This window comes from Trifolium pratense, linkage group LG1, assembly GCF_020283565.1.
Source record: "Trifolium pratense cultivar HEN17-A07 linkage group LG1, ARS_RC_1.1, whole genome shotgun sequence".
In the NCBI taxonomy this organism is placed as follows: Eukaryota; Viridiplantae; Streptophyta; class Magnoliopsida; order Fabales; family Fabaceae; genus Trifolium; species Trifolium pratense.
Window position 1 is genome coordinate 6,853,654 of NC_060059.1, and position 20,955 is coordinate 6,874,608.

Consider the following 20,955-nt stretch of genomic DNA (forward strand, 5'->3'; position numbering starts at 1 on the left):
TATCAATTATTTAAAAAAATTAATTTTTTCAAATACTTTAATTTCAATCAAGTAGAGAGAGCCTTAGAATCTTTAACTAGAAAAAAAAAAAAGAAACACGGCTCTGAGCCGTGTCGTACGGTTGTGAAAACACTAACTACCACTCTGATGTCACGTGTCATCCACCCCCCAACGCACGTGCAAATCACACACAGGTGTATCCACCACCGTCGTCGTGTCTAAAACCTCCACATCTGCTAGATCGCCGATTCGCTCACAACAACACCACACCAAAACCCCACCGCCACAATTCACCAACCGCAGCTTCCATCGCAGAAGCATATCATCCACATCTGCTAGATCGCCGGTTATATTTCAAATCCCTAACGCGATTGATTCGATCATCGCATTGTTTCCACTCCAAAATCAAATCTGAATTGCATCAAATATAATCGATAACTGCTTTCATTTCCTCATTGTAGAAGATGGAGAAGATGCATTACGCTGAAGAATTAGTGCGAGAATTTCTCGTGTTTCGAGGATTCACCAATACACTCGAAGCTTACGAAACCGAATTACGAACCGACGTTGGAAAAGGTTTTCAGGTTGATAAAATTCTTGACCTAATTTTCTCCTTGTACATTCCAAAGTTTCAGATCGATAAATTAGTAGCGCTTCTCGGTTTCTTCAAACACTATATCTCTTCATCTTCCGAAACCACACTCGTTTCAACTTTCTCTAAATTGGAAGCTTCTGTTTTACGCTTCTATGTTGTTCATGCTTTGCAATCCAATCGGAGAGATAAGGTTGTAGAATTTTTCACTGTTCATGGTCCTGATTTGTTGCAGAGTTCTCAGGATGATTGGACTCAATGGTTTGGTGCGTTTTTTCAGCTTGTTTTTGTGTGTGATTATTTTGTAATGAAATTTATGTGTTAAAGTGTAATGATGAGAATCTGTATTGCATTGCAGCAATTCCTTATGTGAAGAATCCACAATTGGATCCCGAATTTAGGATATTTTTCTCTAAGGAGTGGTATCAGGCATTGCATCTTTCTGTTAGAAATTTCTTTAGTGAGATCTTCAATGCTACTCATATCCTTCACAACTTATTTTTAAATGGGAAAAATCAAATTTTCTCGTTCAAGTTTGTTGTTTTTTGTGTTTGAAGTGTAATTACCGATTATTAGGTAACACGACTGATTTTACAGTTTCTTAGGTAGTATCACTGATTCTTAGGTAACATCCAAATGTGGGTAATATGTTGGTAGTTTATGAAAAAAGTAGGGACTGCTATGGAGCACTTCACATTGATAATTATAGGGTGTTTATTGATACAAGCCCGGCTGAAGAGTGGTTTTCGGTGCAAAAGGATGGACAAGACGATCCTGTAAAGTTACTAGGCAAAGAGATACATGAATAGCCAAATTCAAGTTTGAACGAGAGGGATAAATTCTTTTAAGCTTTATTTCAGATGTAAAGCCAGTTCTGTACATGCACAGCCTCATTATCACTCTCATTCAAATGTAAATCTGGTTCATTCATGTTTCCTTTTACCTAGAGACCTTCCAAGAGCTTCTTATTGTTTGTGCCTCATCATATTTTTGCACGGGCGATCCCTCAGCGCCCTGATTGGCACAGTCCCACATATACAACTTTTCTATAGAATATCTTTTTTGATCTGATTTCATTATGCCTTTCGCAATTTCATTAGTCTCTCTGTAATTATCCTTAACAAAGTCACGTCTACCTGCTCTACTGAAGATTAGTTCAGAGATGAATGCTACCAACATACTCAAGAGAGATATCGCACATCTAAATATCAAATTGTCAGAACTTCAGGCTTTACTCAATGAGAAAGAGGCACAATTAAGGCAGTTTAGAAGGTAAGCATATTTTTATTCAATGCTCGACTCTAATAAAACTTGTTTTCCTTTCTAATTAATTTGGATTGAAGTATGGAAGGAAGTATTAGTTCATCACCAAGCAATTTGCGCGAAGACGGTACTCATATGTCAAAAGATTCTCCAGAGATTGAGCAAGATTTAGTTGTGGGTGAACCTGGAAATGTTCAGTTCGAGTTTATCCGCTCCAAGTCTGGTGACGATTCAACTTTCATATTGAATGACTATCTGGGAAATGGCAGAGCTGGCAACACCACTCTAAAAGGTCATGACAGTCCCCATATAGGCAGACAGATATACTTCAAGGCCGCTTCCTCTGTGTGAAGTGGTATTAAGTAGTTGCTTTTGTATTTCATTTTTAAGCAAGTTGATGGCTATTTTCTATGGAAAGATTGAGTTATTAAAATTATGTGCTGGCATCTTCTATTTTGTGTTATTGTTTTAACAAGATAACTAGTCATGAAGTCTGTGGAAAAGGTAGATAATGTTAGATGTTAGTAAATTCTGAGAAATAAATGAAATCCTTTTGCAATAGGACTCTCTTGTGCAACATTAAGACAAATGATGATATTACTTTTGCACTGCAACTTGTAAGTATAAATTGCTTGAAAACAATATATTGATTTTGCATGAGGAGAGACAATATGTTTTGGTTTCAAATGATAGTGATAGTTGTGGACCCCACAAAATATTGTTTGCTCCTAATTTTGATGCACTTTCTCTGAACTCCAAACCGCATCTAATTTTCTGTATGCTGAATAAATTGGTTTTAGGCTGAGATATTAATTGTGATATCAGTAACCATTGATTATTTGTTTAGAAATAAAAAATTAACAATGAAATTGAATTAATTTTTTGGCAGAAAACGATGGGGAAGTGTCTGGGGAAGAAGACTTTGCTGAGGTCGAAGTAGAGCATCAGGTAAAATTTGAGCACAGAGCATTATTTTTGTTCTTTTTCTTTTTCCCCATTTGTTCTGCGTTTTCTTTTTATTATCAACTATCAAGAACATATTAGGTTTCCAATGGAATCTGTGTAAATATGAAATTATTGTGGATTTTAGGAGACATTTTTGGGGCACACCAGTCCAATCAGCCGGTGCCGCTTCTCTGCATCTGGAAACAATATTGCAAGTGCTTCTCTAGATGGAACTGCCAGGTACCCTCTCTGCCAGGTCTCTATCTAATTATTAGTCCTGATTGTAGATTGCTAGGCTGTAGCCTGCACTCATTAGCCACTATTGAGAAACTTTATATGTGTATATGTCTAGAGCAATACTGTCAACAATGCATAAGAAACTAAATAGAAGATGGAAATAAAGTTTATTGTACTATTTTTTTGTTTGGAAATAGTGCTTTATAATGCTTATTTTCAATAATGCTTTTTCTTTACCTTTCACAAAGTATCCACAAATCTTCCTTACTTTTAAGAAATCTCTCTCAAAAAATTTGATGCTTTATATCTTTCGATAAAGGATATGGACATATGATGCATCAACTTCGGCGTCTAGAAATGCAACCATATATTGTGGCACTGAAATTTTGTCACTTGACTGGGAATGCAAATCAGACCGCTTGGTATGTGATTTGATTTGATTTGATTTGATTTGATTTATCATTGTAATTGAAATTATTCCATTCTATTGCAAACTAAAATAAAATAATTGAGTTGTTCCTCGATAAAAGCTTCTAATAGGTACATCCGATGGGTGCATTAAGGCATGGAATGTGGACGCAAAGAGAGTTGTTTGTGACCTTAACACAACTGAAGCATTTCCAAGGTATTTCCTAATTATAAACCTTTCAGGTTTGTGTATTACTTTCAACTGTCTGACACATAGGTATGTGATTTTACAGTGTATTGGACATAAAGTGCAGTCCCGTTGAACCTATTTTTGTGACTGCAGCAGCATCTGGAGGGTATATATCAAAATTTTAAATATTGAAACTTTTTGATATTGAATTCTTTGCTGAAATAGTATATTTGCTGAATTTGGTGATTTGAATATGGATCCTCTGTTTAACACAATGTTAGTCCAATTATGTACATTTTTCTTTTTTGATTTTGGAGATAATAATTACTGTATGGCAAAATACTGTTGGTCAGGGTATCCACCTTTTATTCAGCTCTAAATGGACTTCCATTTTATTGCTTATCTTTTAATTAATACTACACTGTTACCTCATTTTAGCAAGGAATTATGAGGTCCATTTTGTCTGTGTAGGTCTGGTTCCAACTATTTTGACAACCTGGGTTTCGCTTCACTGACTGTATGGAACATGAAGACATGGAAAGCCATGGTATGTGCTTTTTTGTATATAATATGCTGATGTCATTCAATGGCTATGTTTAATTTTGGATTCCATAAAGACAGTCCTTCCTCTTGGAGAAGATCCACCAGCAATTACTTCTCTATGTTTCAATCACAACGGGAAGATTTTAGCAGCTTCTGCTGTTGATGGAATGATTCACATGTTTGGTATCCTTTTTATTCATTTGGTTGCTTGTGTGTATTAATAAATTGTTTTATAGCTTATATTTAGATTTTAGATTCAAAGATAAGAAAACACATTTTGAATGGGTCACATGTTTTGACACAATCATGTCATCCTTAACAATCCAAAGACATGTCTGCTGGTCTACAAATCACTGGTTGGCCTGCACATGATTCTTCCATCAGTTCTATTCTTTTTGGACCAGATGAGACTAGCATTTTTAGCTTCGGCTCTGATGGGAAGGCAAGTACTATTAATTTAATGTTATTCCAGTTTGTGGAATAGATTGTAAACTTCATAGTAATTGGTTCTTTGTTAACAGATTTTTGAGTGGAGCTTGCAAAATCAAGGTCAAATCTTGTGGTCAAGAGACTGTAGTAGGTATATTTCTAGTTTGACACCTTATGAATAAACTCACAATGTTTCCCTTTTACCTTTTTGTGCTAATACCAGCCAAAGATTGTAAAATTAAATAAATGAAATGAAGGAATGTCATAAATGGGCTGGTCCTTTCCTAAGGACCTCCTTTCTTACTGAGGAAAATGTGTACAGATTTTTAAATAGTATACATGCATATATTTTATCTAAAATATGATTTTTATTATTAAACCATGCAACAATTCAAATTATGAGGGGATGGGACTAATCACATGATTGACATCAATTACGATCAGATTCAGTGTATTTGTGGAGTGTTACAACCTTTTTTTTTTGTTGATGAAAATATTTCGGCTCATTCATGCTATATGAGGGGCAATTTTGTATCCCCATTCCATTATCCTTGCTTTTAGATATGTTTGAAGAATAAAAAACTGAGCATGACATTTTTCACATTTTGTAGGTTTTGTTACCCTGTCAGTGGTTCAAATTATTACAGACAGGATATGGCATTAGATGCAAATGGGAGAAGACTCTTGGTAACATCCAGTTCAGTTAGAGCACCCATATATCAGGTTGATGTTTCTTGAGTTCTGCGTGCATTATGATTAGACCTTCCCTTTGAAAAGGATTATAATTTACTTATCTGTATTATAATTTGACTGTAAAAGCAAGTAAATTTTGGCGTGATTATTTCTAATTATCTTGTTAGTTATCTGAAAATGTCACCGTCTGGTTGTGTTGTCAGGTTCAGGATCATTTGAATGGTTGGAGAACACTTTCTCACAGTGCTCCTATTACTGCTGTAGATTGGCATCCAACCTTGCCCATTTTCTTGACTGGATCAGCTGATAACTCTGTCCGAGTAACGTCATTATTATCATAGTGCGCTATTGTTATCTTGGAGTTTTTCATTCTTTCTTGGGCGAGCTTTGAAATAGGTTCTATTGGATTTTTATGTTGTAACTATTGGTCTCTCTCTCTCACTAGAATGTATATGGCAACTAACTCTGTAAATTTCTGTGTCTTCAAGTAGGATGTGTATATTCATGCATTTTGCATGTAGTTTTATATATGCCGTGCAATAGTTTTAAGTGAAATGGATACGTTATAATTATATGACAAAATAATATTTATCATTTTTTTTACGCAATATTTATCATTTTTATGAGCTGTTTTCTTAAGCATATTTATCAGTTGAGTGTATCATTTTTTATGAGCTCTTTTCTTAAGCTATCAGTTTTGAGTGTAAAGTGATTCTGAGGATAATATTTTAGTGGTAAAGTAGATATGGATGAGATCTTTTCTTAAGCATATTTTCTTATCTTGTTCATGAGGTAAAGGTCGAAGAACATATGAAATACTTAAGGTTACTCGGAAGCAAACAAACACTACTACACAGCCCCCATATATAATCCACATTTTGATGTACATATCATAGACATTCACTTTGCAAGACCAATATCTCTCAACCATTATTAATTTACTATATTGAATGATGGCATCCCACACTACTCTTGAAGAAAAATTTGTGGAGCTACAAAAAGCAGAGCAAACACCCCAAAATTCACAACCAAAGATACAAAGGGTGGCTGAGCATCTCAGAAACCGAAACATTTTTGAAAAGCATTACTCACCCAAGTTGGTATCAATAGGTCCAATCCATCATGACAATGCAAATCTGAAGTTAGGAGAAAAGTACAAGCTTATGTGGGCGGCAAAATACATCCAAAACACTGCACACATTCCACAGAATCTACACAAAAAGATTGCAGATAACATTGATGAACTGAAGGGTCATTTTGCCGACAATGTTTTAACTTTAACTGGTACCGGTGAGTCTCTAAAAGGCTTTAGTAGCCTTGAAGAAAAGTTGTCATGGATGTTGTTCGTGGATGGATGTTCTCTGCTATATATCTTGGACAAAGCTAAGCTTGATAATCCTAAACCTATGAATATTAAGGTTGACCAACTGGTTCTTGTGGTGATGGATGTGCTTTTATTGGAGAATCAACTTCCTTATCTAGTACTCAAGTTGTTGTGGAAAAATGACAATGAGATTGAATTGATAGATACCATGAAGAAATTTCTTGAATGTCATCATTGGACCACACCAGAAGATAATAAGAGGTCCTCTAGGTGGTGGTCATGCATTCAAGAGAAATGTTTTCCAAACATAAAGAGAAAAGAAGTGCAACAAGAGGGAAGAAGTGCACATAAACATTTTATTGTGAAATTAACAAATGATCAGTCACAGTCAGAGTCACCAACTCATCTGCTTGATCTTCAGCGTAAAATCATCCTCACTAAATCTCATTCCAAGGTACAAACTAAACTAATATAGCTTTATATATACATACATACTAGCATGTCCACCAATATAACTATATTACTAATCATAAGAATTTTTTTATTGGATATAGTGTCTATTATTTGAAACCTTATTTTTACTCTTTTTTTTTTTTTATTGGTACCAAAGAATTTTCATATTATAAAATATTATGGATCCAGAAAATATGAAGTATATGTCTTTGAAAATTAGCCTTGTTATATTATTATCATAAGTAAGATGATCAAATTCATCTCTGATCAAAACTTAGACCAAAAGCAATGAAGCTAACGGCAAGAATCAAGATCCGAAATATTCAACGGAAACAATCAAGATGATGACATACAGGAACATACAAGATTTAAGAGCCGCGGGAATAAAACTTAAGTCAAGCACGACACGAAGGCCAACAGACATAGATTTTTCTGAGGGTTGGTTCGCTGCGAAACTGACTCTTCCTGAGATTGTTGTGGACGACACTACAACCACTACTTTCCTCAACCTGATAGCATATGAGATGTGTCCTGATTTTGAGAATGACTATGGAATATGTTCTTTTGCAGCTTTCATGGATTCACTCATCGACCATCCTGAAGATGTGAAGGAATTGAGATCAAAAGAAATTTTGCTCAATTCCCTTGGCAGTGATGAGGAAGTTGCAAATCTTTTCAATATCATAAGTACAGACTTAGTACCTAACACAAACACATATATTGAAGTTAGATCCAAAATACACAAACATTACCGCAATACATGCAAGACATGGATAGCATTGGGTATTCACACCTATTTAAACAATCCTTGGGTCTTTATCGCCTTCCTAGCCGCCTTTATTGCACTGGCTCTCACTTTTGTTCAAACATGGTTTGCCATTAACCCGACTTGCTAATAAAGCTAGTTTGTTGCGACACAAGTGGTATATACTTGAATCCTTTGATCATTTAGACTATGCAGTTGTGCGTGGAAGATATACTGATTTGCAAAAAATAAATGTAATAAAAATATGTCCAGCGAGTGTTTGTAATGTATCATTCATAATAAATGTCTTATTGTAAGGTAACTAGTGCACTTCAATTCTTTATGGATTATGTTGAATTTTTTTAAATAATTTTTTTGGATAAAATTGTTGGGTCCCTTCTTAAGCTGTGCCTATGACTACCTCAAAATGAAGAGTGCATTTTTCTATCTGTTAATTCCTTCTTTGGAGAGTAGTGCATTTGAATCAAAACATGTTAGAATTTGAATTTACTCAAAGTTCATCAATAAAGACAAAATATGCCAGTAGCTTAACAGGATCTAATTCCATTTTTCACAGAGCATAACTAAAAAACAAGAGTTGATTATGACGACAAGATCTTATTACGTTGGTTGCAAAGTTTGTTAACAAGCAATTGCTTAAAATAAATTTCTCATAAACTAATGCACTTTGTTAACAAGCAACTACATACAGAGGTAATGAACTATCCATGAAACATTTAAGGATAGAAATGGTTGTTGTTTGGTAAAATTGGCAGTTTAACTAACTTATAAATATAAAAAAGGATAGGTTTAATTAACAAAAAAATTTCAATTAATATAATAGGGGTAAAATTATAAAAAACAAAAAAAAAACAGGGATAAAATTGTGAGAAATGAATTGATAAGTTAATACTTGAAGTGAATTTTGTCTGCCAAACAAAGCCTAAATGCGGGTACTTCTTTCTATTGAAATTTGTGTTGGAGCTAGGAATGATATTTGGTGGAAATATTGTTATGAATTTTGAGTGATGAAGATTGGTGTGATAAGGAATCAATTTCATTAATTTTCTGGTATAAAAACACCAAGTACAAATGCCATTATATAGGCTAATACAATTCACAACTAACTTGTAACTGTTAAGCTCAACTAACTATTTGAGCTCAACCTGCGCCTATGTTGAGCCTGCTCACAGACAACATGTGTGTGCCTATAGTTGAGCTCAACTTGAGCTTGTGAGCTAAACACCTATTATTAACACACTAAACATATACACCAATCAAAGTTGGTAACACAACAACCATTAATTTGAACATTGATTCACTATACTCTAGAAGTTTGACTCGTTCCGCCATACTCAACTCTCATCGTTAAATAAGGGACCCACCAATTTTATCCAAAAAATGATTAAAAAAATGGCTATGTAGTCGTTAATAATTAAGTTTTTTTTAACAAGTAATTAATAATTAAGTTGAGAGATGTATTCCAAATAATTAAGTTGTAATTTTTGCTCTAATAGTTGGTGGAAGCAAATGGTTTTTTTAGTAGTCTGAAATATCGTTGCATGCAACGGTAAAGACTAATTCAGTCTCTCTACACGTTTCTTTCTCAAACCAACTGAAGTATCCATTTTCCTATTCTAACTCTCATTGATTCTTCTCAAACTCAAACAATACAGAAAAGATTAGCAGAAAACTAGTATTGTTATCACTTTGCCTTTTATATATAGGCATATGAGCTCATATACTTCTAGACTTGATAAATAGGGGAATTACTTTTATAAGGATGCTGCGCTATTTTAAGCAATTACAGCCAACTATACACATGACAAAATGATTGAAACTTAAATAATAAGTTTAATACATAATTGTACAATATGGAAGTAAACAATCAAGTATAAAGGAATATATAAACTTGCATATCATGCTTCCATATCAGTAGTCATCATCCTCAAGATCAATCACCATTCTTGACTTCCTTCTAGATACAGCATTGTCAAGTAGTACATTAACAGCCACTTCATCATCTGAATCTTCCAAGTCAGGATCCACTTGCTTATATTCTACTTGGTTGGAACTCATGAAACCTACTTTATTTTCACTGCCAAAACCATTCAATTTAACCAATAAAGTAATCAGCTAAAAGCATTAAAATGATCAAATACAAAAAACAAAGCTCAGATAAGTGTCTTTATTGTTAAAAAAAATGGTGAATGCTCTACAGATGATAGTGTTATGTTGGCTCAGTGTTACAAAGGGGGAAAAGATAAACAGCAGAACATGATTATATTAATATCCAATAGAATAAACATGTATAAATGGAGATGCAGGAAAAATCAATAGCTCAAACTAAATTCCTGATATAAACATTCATGGTCCAATCGCTATTGATCTGCAACATCCTAAATAGAAAAGTTGAAGAATGGAATACTTACTTCGGTGCAGATTGAAGCATTTCATCGTCAGAATCATCTCTAGATAATTCATCCTCATTGGTGTTTTCATGTAAATGTTCACTGGATACCAAGCTATTCTTTGGTTTCCTAATTAAATAAAAACAACAGTTAATTATAAATAAATATATAAAATTGTAGATAAAAACAAGACAAGTCTAGAGTAGATAGAAGCAGAAGCATGAAGAATCACCAGTTCAAACTAAATTCCTAATACAAACATTTATGGTCTTATCATTATCGTTAAACTACTAGTCCCAGAAAAGGAAGTAAAGGGGACATTACTTGAGGATAGAGCCGAGTATTTCATCATCAGAATCATCTTTTGACAACTTATCCTCACCGGTCTGTTCTTGTAACTGTTCGCTTGATTCTTTTCTGCTCTTCACTTTTTTCCTAAAATTAATAGAAAAATAATTAAATGGAGAAAAGAGAAGGAGAGAAACTCTTCCAGCAAGTACACATAAAGTTGCATTTGAAAATAATTGAAATTCAGATAAAACATGTATCTATGTATAAAATTGTAGATACACACAAGACAGGTCTAGAGTAGATAGAATCAGAAGCATGAAGAATTACTAGTTCAAACTAAATTTCTAATACAAACATTTAGGTTCTTATCATTATCGTTAAACTACTAGTCCCATAAAAGGAAGTATGAGGGATGTTACTTGAGGATAGAGCCGAGTATTTCATCATCAGAATCATCTTTTGATAATTTCTCCTCGCCAGTCTGTTCTTGTAACTGTTTGCTTGATTCTTTTCTATTCTTCACTTTTTTCCTAAAATTAAATAAAACAATAATTAAATGGAGGAAAGAGAAGGAGAGACTAACCCAGCAGGGTACACATAAAGTTGCATTTGAAAATAATTGAAATTCAGATAAAGTGAGTATCTATGTATAAAATTTGAAAAAATCTCAATTAAAAAAATGTATATACTATGTTTTGGGAAGTATTGTACATGCAGATTAAAAAAATATAATTTTATAAATAGACAAAAGAATTAATATCTCAAATTTGTTTATAAAACTAAAATTGACGCAACATTACCTTTCTATCAATGATATCAATGTCTCATCGTCAGATTCATTCATTCTATCATCCGAACAATCCATAAGATCCTCATTCTTTTGGTTGTCTTTTCCTCTAAAACTCTTTTGAGGAACACATAAGCCAAGTTGCTTAAGTTTTCGAGAGACTTGGGCAGGTGTGAATTTACCATCCCCGTCGAGTGCATTGGCTATCATATAGCTACATCTTCTATGGTCCTTGAATCTGCCAAAGTAAAAGCCCATATATTAAAAGGAAAAGCAAAAGCTATAATTCTTTTACTTGTCTTCTTGTGCAAAACAATATAAGAAAATTCAGAAAACGTGTTATTTTTTAACATTCATCGTGAAGAGAGCAGAAAAACAAAATTCAATCTACCACGAAGCAACCAAGTTAAGTAACACTTACTGCTCATATAGAACTTTGATAAGAGCTTCCTGATCTTCATTGAAAGCACTGACTCTTTTTCTTTTTTGACTAGGGCTTGTTGAAAAAGTTTCATCATCACCCTTCTTTTTCCTTGATGCAATTGTTAGCCCTAATTTTTTCAATTTATTGGTTATTTGAGCTGGAGAAATTTTACCATCTGGATTTAGCACTTCAGCAATACGTCGACTGCAATTTCGGTCATCTTTGAATCTGAAGGCATGGAAGAACTGATTATCAAAATGATGCTAATTTCATAAACAAGAAAAAAACTGGCAAGCAATTAATTTATCATGCTGACTCTTTTAAGTTTGCACCAATGGTAGAGAGTAGTAATAAAACAAAAAGAAGCTAAATTGGTTAAAGTCGAGGCTCTAATATAAACCATGCACCAAATTTCAAACAATACGGTTTGAGAAGGTAAAACCTACTTCTCATAGAGATCCTTAATTTGCATCTCCAATTCTGCATCTAGAATAAGTTTTTTTTTCCTCCTTGGAGCTGTTTGAGAATCATCTTCCAACCATGGCTCCCCACTGTGATCCAAGTGAACCCAGTATCAGAAACTATAAAATCTTAGTAAACTTTGATCACAAGTTGTAAACATACTTATTATCATCTCCGCTATTCTTACTGCCTGAGGTAGAAGCAAAGCCTTCTACATCATCAAGCTTTTCTCCATAGCTGAAATGAAAAAAATTAGATTAGTCCTATTGCAGTATCTTTATTAGATCCACTATGGATTAATTAAGCATAAATTGAAAATTGGCCCCACGTTCTTAAAACAGTCATCTCTCACTCTAAAAAATTGGCCCCATTCTTAAAACGGTCATCTCACTCAGCAAAAAAATTCTAAAAGCCGGGGAGAAGTTTACATGTGAAGCTAATAAGTTTGATAATTTTATCTTACTTTTGATATCTTGAGTCATGAGAGATTACAACATCCGCTTCATCGTCACCAAGTGCATCAGCTATGCTTCTACGAGTCCACGCCTTCACTGGGGATGAACCAATTTCTTCATCTCCTTGAGTATCATTCCAATTTTTACTTTCATTTTTCAAATGGCCAAGCTCACCCAACATATATTCTGCATTGATGTAATGACATTCCCTTCGGGTCTTCCAGAAAAGGACTTCAACAAATAGGAGGGGCTGTTTTTTCATTTTCTTTAGCATCTTTCTGACCAAACTGTTCAGGAAATCAACAATAGTTGCATATTCCTCGCAGGGGCATGCTTTTTGTTCAACAAGGATGTCATAAAAAATTGTGAGCAGCGACAACTACAAGAATATGTTCAAAATTTTAAAAATGGTATTCACAATTATAAACAACTACACAATTTCATTGAAGGTGAAATGCTTTAGGGACCAAACCTGGTAGAGCATGGGATGAAGTTCAAGCTCATCACTAATTCTCCGCAACATGCTTATTATGTAATGGTTTATAGCAAGGGAATTGCTTTTATAAAACTTGAGCAACCAACATAATTTCTGAATAATACTGTGATTTGCAAAGGCAGAGACGAGCGTTGAAACATTGAAATCAACTTCACTAATTGCATTTGTTTGCTCATCTTCAGAAAAATCACCAGTGTCATCCAACATATCCTCATTAGGATGTTCAGGATTTGTCTTGTTCATTGGTTCCGAACCAACTTGGGAGTTCGCATCTTCCTCAACATTTTCATGTTCATTATCATCAAGATTTGTGTTTTTCACTGATTCCATACCAACTTCAGAGTTCACATCTTCCTTGACATTTTCATGTCCATTAGCATCAAGATTTGTGTTTTCCACTGATTCCAAACAAACTTGGGAGTTCACATCTTTCTCGAGATTTTGACGATCATTATCATCAGGGGCGTCTTCTTGCTCAGTGGAAATTGCATTCGGTAGGGATTCTTTCTGCAGCAACTGATTTTCAGCTAATTGATTGTCAATAGATATGCCAGCGTCTTTTTGAATGCATGAATTATCTCCAGCTGGTTTATTCTTAGATTCTGTTACATTGGGAATCTTCTTTTTCAATTTCCTTGCTTTTTTTGACACCTTGAATGATAGGATATAAAACAAGGAAACAAATTAATATGATTGAATTAAAAACATATATATTGTTTACTTCATATTTTAAATCTATCACTTTATTCACTTTATTCACTTTTCCTCTATTCTCAGATATTTATGGAAACCGTGAAAACAATAACATTCTCACGCCACAAGCTCTGTGGCAAAGATTGCGATATATTTGCAAGATTTCAATGGATATAATTAAACAGTGAACGCTGATCTTTTTAAAATCTAGCAGAAGATCCCGCAGAGGCTTCTCCTACTTTCTTCGATTAGATAACCAAGATTATGAGGTCTAAGAATATAACTAATGAATGGAGTTAAACTTATGAGCAATACAATGAATAGCAAAATATCAATTTGTTTTAATGATGGAGAGATCAATCATGAAATTCATATATTTGTTATAAAGACTAATGCAGATATATCATGGCAATCAAAACAATGGTTTTCATTGATTTAGAGAAAAGGCATGTGATAGAATACCTAAAGCGGTTTTGTAGAAGACTGGAAAAGAAGTATTGAGAAGGATTATATTCAAACATTCGAAGATATTTATGAAGAGACATTTAGAAAAGGCATATGATAGAATACAGACAAGCCTTGGAAACATATGTTTATCGCCTAAGAAGACATAAAGCAGAGTATATGTGATGCAAGTTTAGCAAGGGACAAACAATTTCCGATGTAGAGGAGAAAAATAGAGAACATACAATACTAAATGTCCATTGACTTTAACTACCTTGTATCCATTACACAAAGTGACAGATAGCAGTTATTGATAATAAGTAGAGTACGTGGATGAAATGTGATAGAGTGCCTAGGAAACACATGCATAATATGAAAAAGATAAGATGAACAGGCAGAGAGGGGGGAGGTGGAGAGAGAAGACAAATTCAAAAAGAATGAGTTGGAATATGATGCCAATAATATATTAAATAATACTAGTGTGATGAGTTCAAGCCTTGCACTGAAAAGAAACAACAAATACATGACAGTTGAAATAAGTCAAGCCAGGCCAAATTTCTAATGCCTAAATATGGCATGTATATACTTGAGATCTGAGTCTGGTTTCAGTATCTAATATAAACCTTTTTTCACTGGATGGTATGACATTGTTAAATGTATGGTCACACCTGAAAACAAGTCTATTTTCTAATAGAGCCTTTAAATAGACGATAAACCTACCATTAAATAAGCTTACACAATTGTGTCTTTATACAGACCAATTTTCTTAAATCTTTGGACATGCCAATAAGAATGATTAATAAATGAACTGACTTATTAGGTCCAAGAGGCTTTTGAATAGCTAAAGTTGGTCCTTTTTTTTTTGTTGCTAAATAGGCTTTTTAAATAGTATTGACCTGTTTCAAAAAAAAAATAGTATTGACCTGTTTCAAAAAAAAAATAGTATTGACCTAGTCAATTTTGTAAAAAAAGTCTATAGTGTGAACTAAACTTGGTGTAAACAAAGCCATAAACTCCAATAGACAATTTGACTTATTTTCATCCATAAAAACACACTCAATTCAAAATATCTATGCAGTATATAGAAATAGTTAAAATGTTCTTTTGATAGGAAAAGGTTAATTAAAACTTTGCTTGTGGCAGTCATTTCGACAGATTTTATATACATAAAGGTTATTGTTGTTGTTAGTATCATCGCCGTTGTAACTTGTAATCAGCATATTATAATTATTATTATATAGAGAGAACATGGACAGCGCCAACACATAATTGCAACTTACCCTCAGTGTTCCTCGAGACTGGAGATAATCCATTAGCTTTACAACCTTGCAAATGATTTCAACCAAATCTGCAAGATCACTGGAAGAAAGAATAATCATGAGGATGACAGAGACACAGTTGTTTAAACAGACAAAGACACAACAAAAAATGCGTGTATAAAACAGTAGTATTATCACTAGACTCATATGATGACAAATAAATACCTAATATGAGGGACACTTATGCACCTAAGGCATCCAAGTGAATAGTGCCAATTAGTTAAATTGAAATAAAAAGCACAAAACTATCAGGACATAAAGGATTCTCTTTGTAATTATATTATTACAAAAAAATTTGACATATAGCTTTCATCTATTTTATAACACTTTTTTAAAGAATTTATTTTATTACACTCAAACCAGTATGTAATGCTGCAGTTCATTCTTGTATAAAGACATAAATATACTACTCAATCCATATATGTCCTTTGCGTAGCTTTTCAATTATTCCAATTATGGAAGGCTGCTAAGTTATGACGTTAGTATACTACGTTCTTAGTCTTCAAAAAAAAAAAAAAAAGAATACTACGTTCATGGTTAAATTGTGTGAAGTTTTTCTTAGTTCAAATAAAGAGGTGAAACCTTTTGCATTGTTTGTGTGTATCAAACGTTTTGATCAAATTCAAGAGGAATTGAGTCATCCCTTCTTCAGTCTGATCATAAAATAACTTGTAAAGAAGAATGCGAGCTGTTTGTGGCTCCTTAGAGTCTTCTGGCAGCATCTTAAGTACTAAATCCAGCATGCGAATCTGCAAATGAAAAAGAGCAATTAGGAAGCATTTGATGAGAATATGAACAAAAGTGGAGTTCTTGTCTGTGTTCCGATGTTCAACTTGATATACTAGAAGCAGAAATGTTCTAATCTGCAAAACTGACAAAAATAATAAAGCAAAACGAAATATTTGGAATACAATAAAAAATGGAATGAGATAGGATTTAGAAAGCAAAAAGAATTGAACTAGCTGTAAGATATTTATGATAGCTTAGATACCCCCGTTAAGAGCGCATGTACAGATTTAAGAGAAGGGAAAGCAGGAAGTTGTCGAAAGAGAACCAGCTGGTAGTGCATAGTATAACAAAACAAATACTAAGGATTTGGTAGTGCATATTACCATGTTTTTCAAAAGAGAACCAGCTGCAGATAGAAACTTGTAATCATTGCTCTCCTTTAGACCATCATAGGCCTGCCGCCACTTTGAAATGACTAATTGAAACATTGACTCATTCAAGGATGCTTCAACTGGGCCACATATTTTACCACTGAAATCCGAAGCATCAGCATCATTATCACCAAATGTGTCCTTGTCTTCCTTGGTCTATTAAAGAATATAAAATATGTATAAATAACATATTCTCGCGAATGTAGACTGACAAATGACAGTTATGCTATTTACAAATAAAGGAGCAAGTGATATCTCAACACTAGATGAGCAAGGGTGATGCTGTGATTTATATTTTAAATTTATTTTATTGATTACCATATTTTCAGCCAAAATTCTTTTATAAATTATCATTTAGCATGTGAATAATGACTTATTTCATTTCATATTAACCCTCATGATTCCAATATCAATGGCTTGGAAAAATACCCAATACAAACCTTCACTTGAGACACCCACAGCAGGTATAACTAGATTACTGCATAAGATGTTGCATAACGGCATAAAGTTATAATTGCAGTTCTGAATGCACCATGTATCACACATTAAACCTAAGAGTAGACAAGTCTGAATCTCCTGTGGAATGGAGAAATAGTCTTTCTCCTCCACTTCCCTCCAAAACCCAACACTCAAACATAGCCTAAGGCTCTGCTTGGGAGTTTGGAAGGGAGGGGAGGTAAGGAAAAAAGAGAAAACTTTCACCTTATTTGACTTGGGAGTGTTTTTGCAGAGAATGGTGAAAAAATAGTTATGATTAATATTTTTTAAAGTATTATAACAACATTGAAAAGATTTGAAGAATTTACCTAAGCCCTCAAAAATCCTCCTCCAGTATGACTTTTGAGTACCCCCAATTAGGGAGATTTTGTATTATGAAGAAAAATAAACCCCCATTCAAGTTGGGGGGCTACCATTCCTTCATTTTTCCTATCTTCCTTCCTTTTTCCCAAATCCCTCCCCTCCTAGACTCTCAAATCTCAATGTAGCCTAAACAATTTAGCCATGAAAACTTTGATGCCATATCACAAGACCTACCAACCAAAAAACTTAAGTAGTTGGGCAAATAGAAATTGTGTGATTTTACATTGTATCTTGATTCTCGATTGTTTATGTATTCAATTAGGTTTTGATATGACTAAGAGAAAGAAATCTAAGAAAAGATATCAGTTTGAGAGTGATTGGACAAAAATAAAAGGCAATGAGCTTGTTATGTACAGAAAATCTTTACTGTTTAACAAAGAAACTGGTGAGCCCAATAAGTATATGGTGGCTAATGTCAATGTCCCGAGTCATAGCCAAAAGGCATGAAAGGTATATAAAAGAAAAGGGGGGAAAGGATACATCAATGAGATATTAACATCAGAAACAAACAGATAGCCACATTGTGTCAGAAACTGTAAGAAGTAAAAACAATCATTATATGAAAAAATTGCTTCAACATACTGTGAGAATTGCAACTACTTGAATATACAAATAAAAAATCCACTGCAGTTGCATACTGCTAAAAGCTAAGTAATGTGAAAAGAAATAGAAATGTGTGGAAAATCTATATCAAAATCCAACATGCAGATGTATCAGAAATCCCACAAGGAGTGGAGTGAAGTATTTTAGTTTGAAATAGGAAAAGAGAAAGGCATGCCAAGAGATGTTCTGTGTACACATTAATACATTATTATCCTCACCTTAGAAGTTGAATACTTGTAAAACTGAAATGAAGTGACAAATTCAGCCACTTGAAAGAAAACAACGACATCACTTTTTTTAACTGAAGGATGTTCCTTTATAATATCTTCACGGACGGATCGCATCAAAACTGATACAGATTTAAGTAGCAATGAGATTACCGTTACCTTTATAATTGAAAACTATATATATCACCATATTCTGAAAAATCATACCGTTGTATGCCCCAGAAAGAAACTGATCTACAAATCCATGAAGCAACTCCAAGATCTTATCTTTTGTTGAAGGCAACCTTGGGTGATCCCATGCAATTTTTTGGACCCGACCCCGTGTAACATTTTGTGATTTAAGATGCATATTATGAGAAGAACTAGGATTTCCCTTAATTACGGCTTTAGAACCATCCTACCAAAAAGAATACACTGGTGTCATTCAAATCCACTGCATTATAAGCAAGTCCATAGGGTAAAAGATTAGTACCATGGTAACCCTTGCAAATGTTCCACTGAATTGTGAATGCCGACTGATATTGCCAATCCTACTAATGATTCTTTTCTTCTTTTCTTCCTCCATGATGGACTGGAGACTATCAAGAGAAGCTTGGGAGTCTTTGTCGACCTGAAATAAACTTTACAAAATGTAAGCGACCAAACAAAACACAATCAAAGGATAAGAATTAAGATATAACATCCCGCATAAGAGAAGCAACATCCATCAAAGCCTTCTAAATTACATGTTAAAAAGAAAAAAACTAAATTAATAGGGTGCTCCTTAAGAGGTTGACTAAGATATGATGTTGGTGAAGTTGAGTTGAATAAGGTTACCTTCAATCCAGTCAAATGGCCCCGAACAATCAACTCTGGATCCTGACCCATAAAAATATAATGGAAAATTTCCAATAGAAGCAAGTTATCCTGACGGAGATAAACATTAGAACTACCAACATTTTGAGATACAACCAAAATTATATCCATCACATTTTCACGGAACAAAAGTTCCAGAAATTTATCTCTCAGCGCTAAAAAATGACTAGCAGATCCCGCTGATTTCTGATGCAGCGGAATTTCTTGAACGGCAAGGATGTTTCTAAATAATGTAAACACCAGCTGTACCAATTTCCAATCATCCTCCGTGAATGCATTACTGTAAACAAACAAACAAACAAAACAAATAAATAAATAAACCTAGCAAAACAAGTAAAAACCGAGTGATTTTTCCAATTTCTATCTTTCGAATCATTAAAAATACTGAAATTTTGATCAACTCACAGTTCTAAATTCTCAAGTGGTTTTTCTAGAATCGACACGATCACTGTAGTGACATCACTGTTAGTGACTGCAGACTTCAAATCCCACAGATACTCCAACTGCTGAGATATATCAGTGGAACCAGGCTCAATCGGCATCGTAAGGAACACCAAAACCTTAACTGAAAATTTCACGGAAAAATAAAACTCAATACTGACTAATCCAATCATTAAAATCCCAAACAGTTAACACCATCATTTCTACGAATCACAAATTCATTTTCAAAAAGCGAACCTGCATTAAGAAGCGTGCTACGATCTTCATGATAGTGCTCGATAATTGGTACCAAATCCTTTGAAACAATATTCCATTTACAAACTTGCTTGAACACATCGCGCGCTTGCGGGTCATCACGTCTCAAAAACCTCAGCAAATCTTTCAAATTATCTGATAATTCCAACAACAAAATTGATCAATTAGAGTATTCATATCATGCAATTTTCACCGAATCAAATCGAAACGAATCGAAAAAATGAGATAAAATAATCAAAATGCAACCGATTCATACCGAGACAGTATTCGCCTTTGGAATAACCGATTCGATTTCCTTCATCGTCTTCTTCGATGGCTCCAAGACCGCTACAGATTTGGGATAATCCGTCGGTGTCCATGATAGAGATTAGGGTTTTGAGAGAACGAAGAGATTTGGGGATTTTTTTGGTGTTGAAGTTGAAGAGAGTGTGGTTTTTGGGATCTTAGTTGAAATGGCGGAAAAGTTTCCCGCGTTTTTGTGTGCTTGAGAATGAAACGACGCCGTTTCGTTTTATGGGTAAATGATTGGGCTTTTTTAACGAGCTAAAACATGTTATTGCCACCTTCGTAATTTACTTTGTCACCTCCGTTTCCTTTGAAATTGAAATTCTCTAAACATATGTGTACTATCAAGATATTATCATCTCACTTTCTTAAAAGCAATGGATATCTCTATTACTATGACTTTAGGTTTATTTGAGTGTACATACATATTTTAAAAACTTGTGATTGTATGTATAGATTCAAATCTATAATAAAATTTTGCATTTCTATTAAGAAATGTAAGATACTTCATTTGTTTACCCATCTGATTAAATTTTTCAAAAAAAAAAAAAAACAGCTAAACTTAAATTAACATTGCAATAAAAAGTAAAGAAAAAAAAAAGCTATATAGAGCTATGCAAATATTAGAATTCTATATAGGCCGATTGATTTTGTGATTTGATCG

At 33.9% G+C, this 20,955-nt stretch overlaps 3 protein-coding genes across 7 annotated transcripts; 2 read left to right on the plus strand and 1 right to left on the minus strand.

Annotated features, from left to right (window-relative positions):
- Positions 1 to 94: 94 nt before the first annotated feature.
- Positions 95 to 5,908, plus strand: LOC123904175 (WD repeat-containing protein 91-like). Of its 4 annotated transcripts, XM_045953930.1 has the most exons (16): positions 95 to 305; positions 399 to 858; positions 951 to 1,073; positions 1,723 to 1,864; positions 1,936 to 2,147; positions 2,745 to 2,803; positions 2,946 to 3,040; positions 3,357 to 3,459; positions 3,568 to 3,662; positions 3,739 to 3,801; positions 4,107 to 4,182; positions 4,253 to 4,361; positions 4,508 to 4,620; positions 4,700 to 4,758; positions 5,219 to 5,330; positions 5,504 to 5,908. In XM_045953930.1, exons 2-16 carry the CDS (start codon positions 465 to 467, stop codon positions 5,639 to 5,641), a joined length of 1,893 nt encoding a protein of 630 aa, XP_045809886.1. In that variant the 5' UTR covers positions 95 to 305; positions 399 to 464; the 3' UTR covers positions 5,642 to 5,908. The 4 variants fall into 4 exon arrangements, with proteins under 4 accessions (XP_045809886.1, XP_045809846.1, XP_045809970.1 ...); XM_045953890.1 differs by having other exon boundaries at positions 95 to 858; XM_045954014.1 differs by having other exon boundaries at positions 95 to 858; positions 1,948 to 2,147.
- A 202-nt stretch (positions 5,909 to 6,110) lies between these two features.
- LOC123904390 (UPF0481 protein At3g47200-like) lies at positions 6,111 to 8,216 on the plus strand. The gene is made up of 2 exons (XM_045954087.1): positions 6,111 to 7,078; positions 7,356 to 8,216. The coding sequence occupies exons 1-2, from the start codon at positions 6,251 to 6,253 to the stop codon at positions 7,971 to 7,973; spliced, it is 1,446 nt and encodes a 481-aa protein (XP_045810043.1). The 5' UTR covers positions 6,111 to 6,250; the 3' UTR covers positions 7,974 to 8,216.
- A 1,338-nt stretch (positions 8,217 to 9,554) lies between these two features.
- LOC123904474 (protein timeless homolog) lies at positions 9,555 to 20,492 on the minus strand. 2 transcript variants are annotated; one of them, XM_045954157.1, is made up of 20 exons: positions 20,263 to 20,492; positions 19,989 to 20,141; positions 19,716 to 19,875; positions 19,272 to 19,590; positions 18,928 to 19,065; positions 18,663 to 18,852; positions 18,447 to 18,577; positions 16,717 to 16,920; positions 16,187 to 16,353; positions 15,566 to 15,644; positions 13,125 to 13,799; positions 12,661 to 13,031; positions 12,360 to 12,434; positions 12,182 to 12,286; positions 11,733 to 11,963; positions 11,325 to 11,549; positions 10,944 to 11,054; positions 10,558 to 10,668; positions 10,255 to 10,362; positions 9,555 to 9,920 (listed from the first exon to the last, which is right to left on the minus strand). In XM_045954157.1, the coding sequence occupies exons 1-20, from the start codon at positions 20,363 to 20,365 to the stop codon at positions 9,755 to 9,757; spliced, it is 3,822 nt and encodes a 1,273-aa protein (XP_045810113.1). In that variant the 5' UTR covers positions 20,366 to 20,492; the 3' UTR covers positions 9,555 to 9,754. The 2 variants fall into 2 exon arrangements, with proteins under 2 accessions (XP_045810113.1, XP_045810152.1); XM_045954196.1 differs by lacking the exon at positions 10,558 to 10,668 and having other exon boundaries at positions 20,263 to 20,479.
- Positions 20,493 to 20,955: the final 463 nt, after the last annotated feature.

What these genes read in the sequence shown, in the direction of transcription:
- LOC123904175 (XM_045953890.1), top strand. Translation starts at nt 465, where the DNA reads ATGGAGAAGATGCATTACGCTGAAGAATTAGTGCGAGAATTTCTCGTG. An exon ending in AATGCAAATCAGACCGCTTG is followed by an intron (nt 3,460 to 3,567) that starts GTATGTGATTTG and finishes CCTCGATAAAAG; the next exon opens with CTTCTAATAGGTACATCCGA. An exon ending in ACTGCAGCAGCATCTGGAGG is followed by an intron (nt 3,802 to 4,106) that starts GTATATATCAAA and finishes TTGTCTGTGTAG; the next exon opens with GTCTGGTTCCAACTATTTTG.
- LOC123904390 (XM_045954087.1), top strand. Translation starts at nt 6,251, where the DNA reads ATGATGGCATCCCACACTACTCTTGAAGAAAAATTTGTGGAGCTACAA. An exon ending in TCACTAAATCTCATTCCAAG is followed by an intron (nt 7,079 to 7,355) that starts GTACAAACTAAA and finishes ATCAAAACTTAG; the next exon opens with ACCAAAAGCAATGAAGCTAA.
- LOC123904474 (XM_045954157.1), bottom strand. Translation starts at nt 20,365, where the DNA reads ATGGACACCGACGGATTATCCCAAATCTGTAGCGGTCTTGGAGCCATC. An exon ending in GTTCTCTTTTGAAAAACATG is followed by an intron (nt 16,354 to 16,716) that starts GTAATATGCACT and finishes TTTCATTTGCAG; the next exon opens with ATTCGCATGCTGGATTTAGT. An exon ending in TTCATCCCATGCTCTACCAG is followed by an intron (nt 13,032 to 13,124) that starts GTTTGGTCCCTA and finishes ATATTCTTGTAG; the next exon opens with TTGTCGCTGCTCACAATTTT.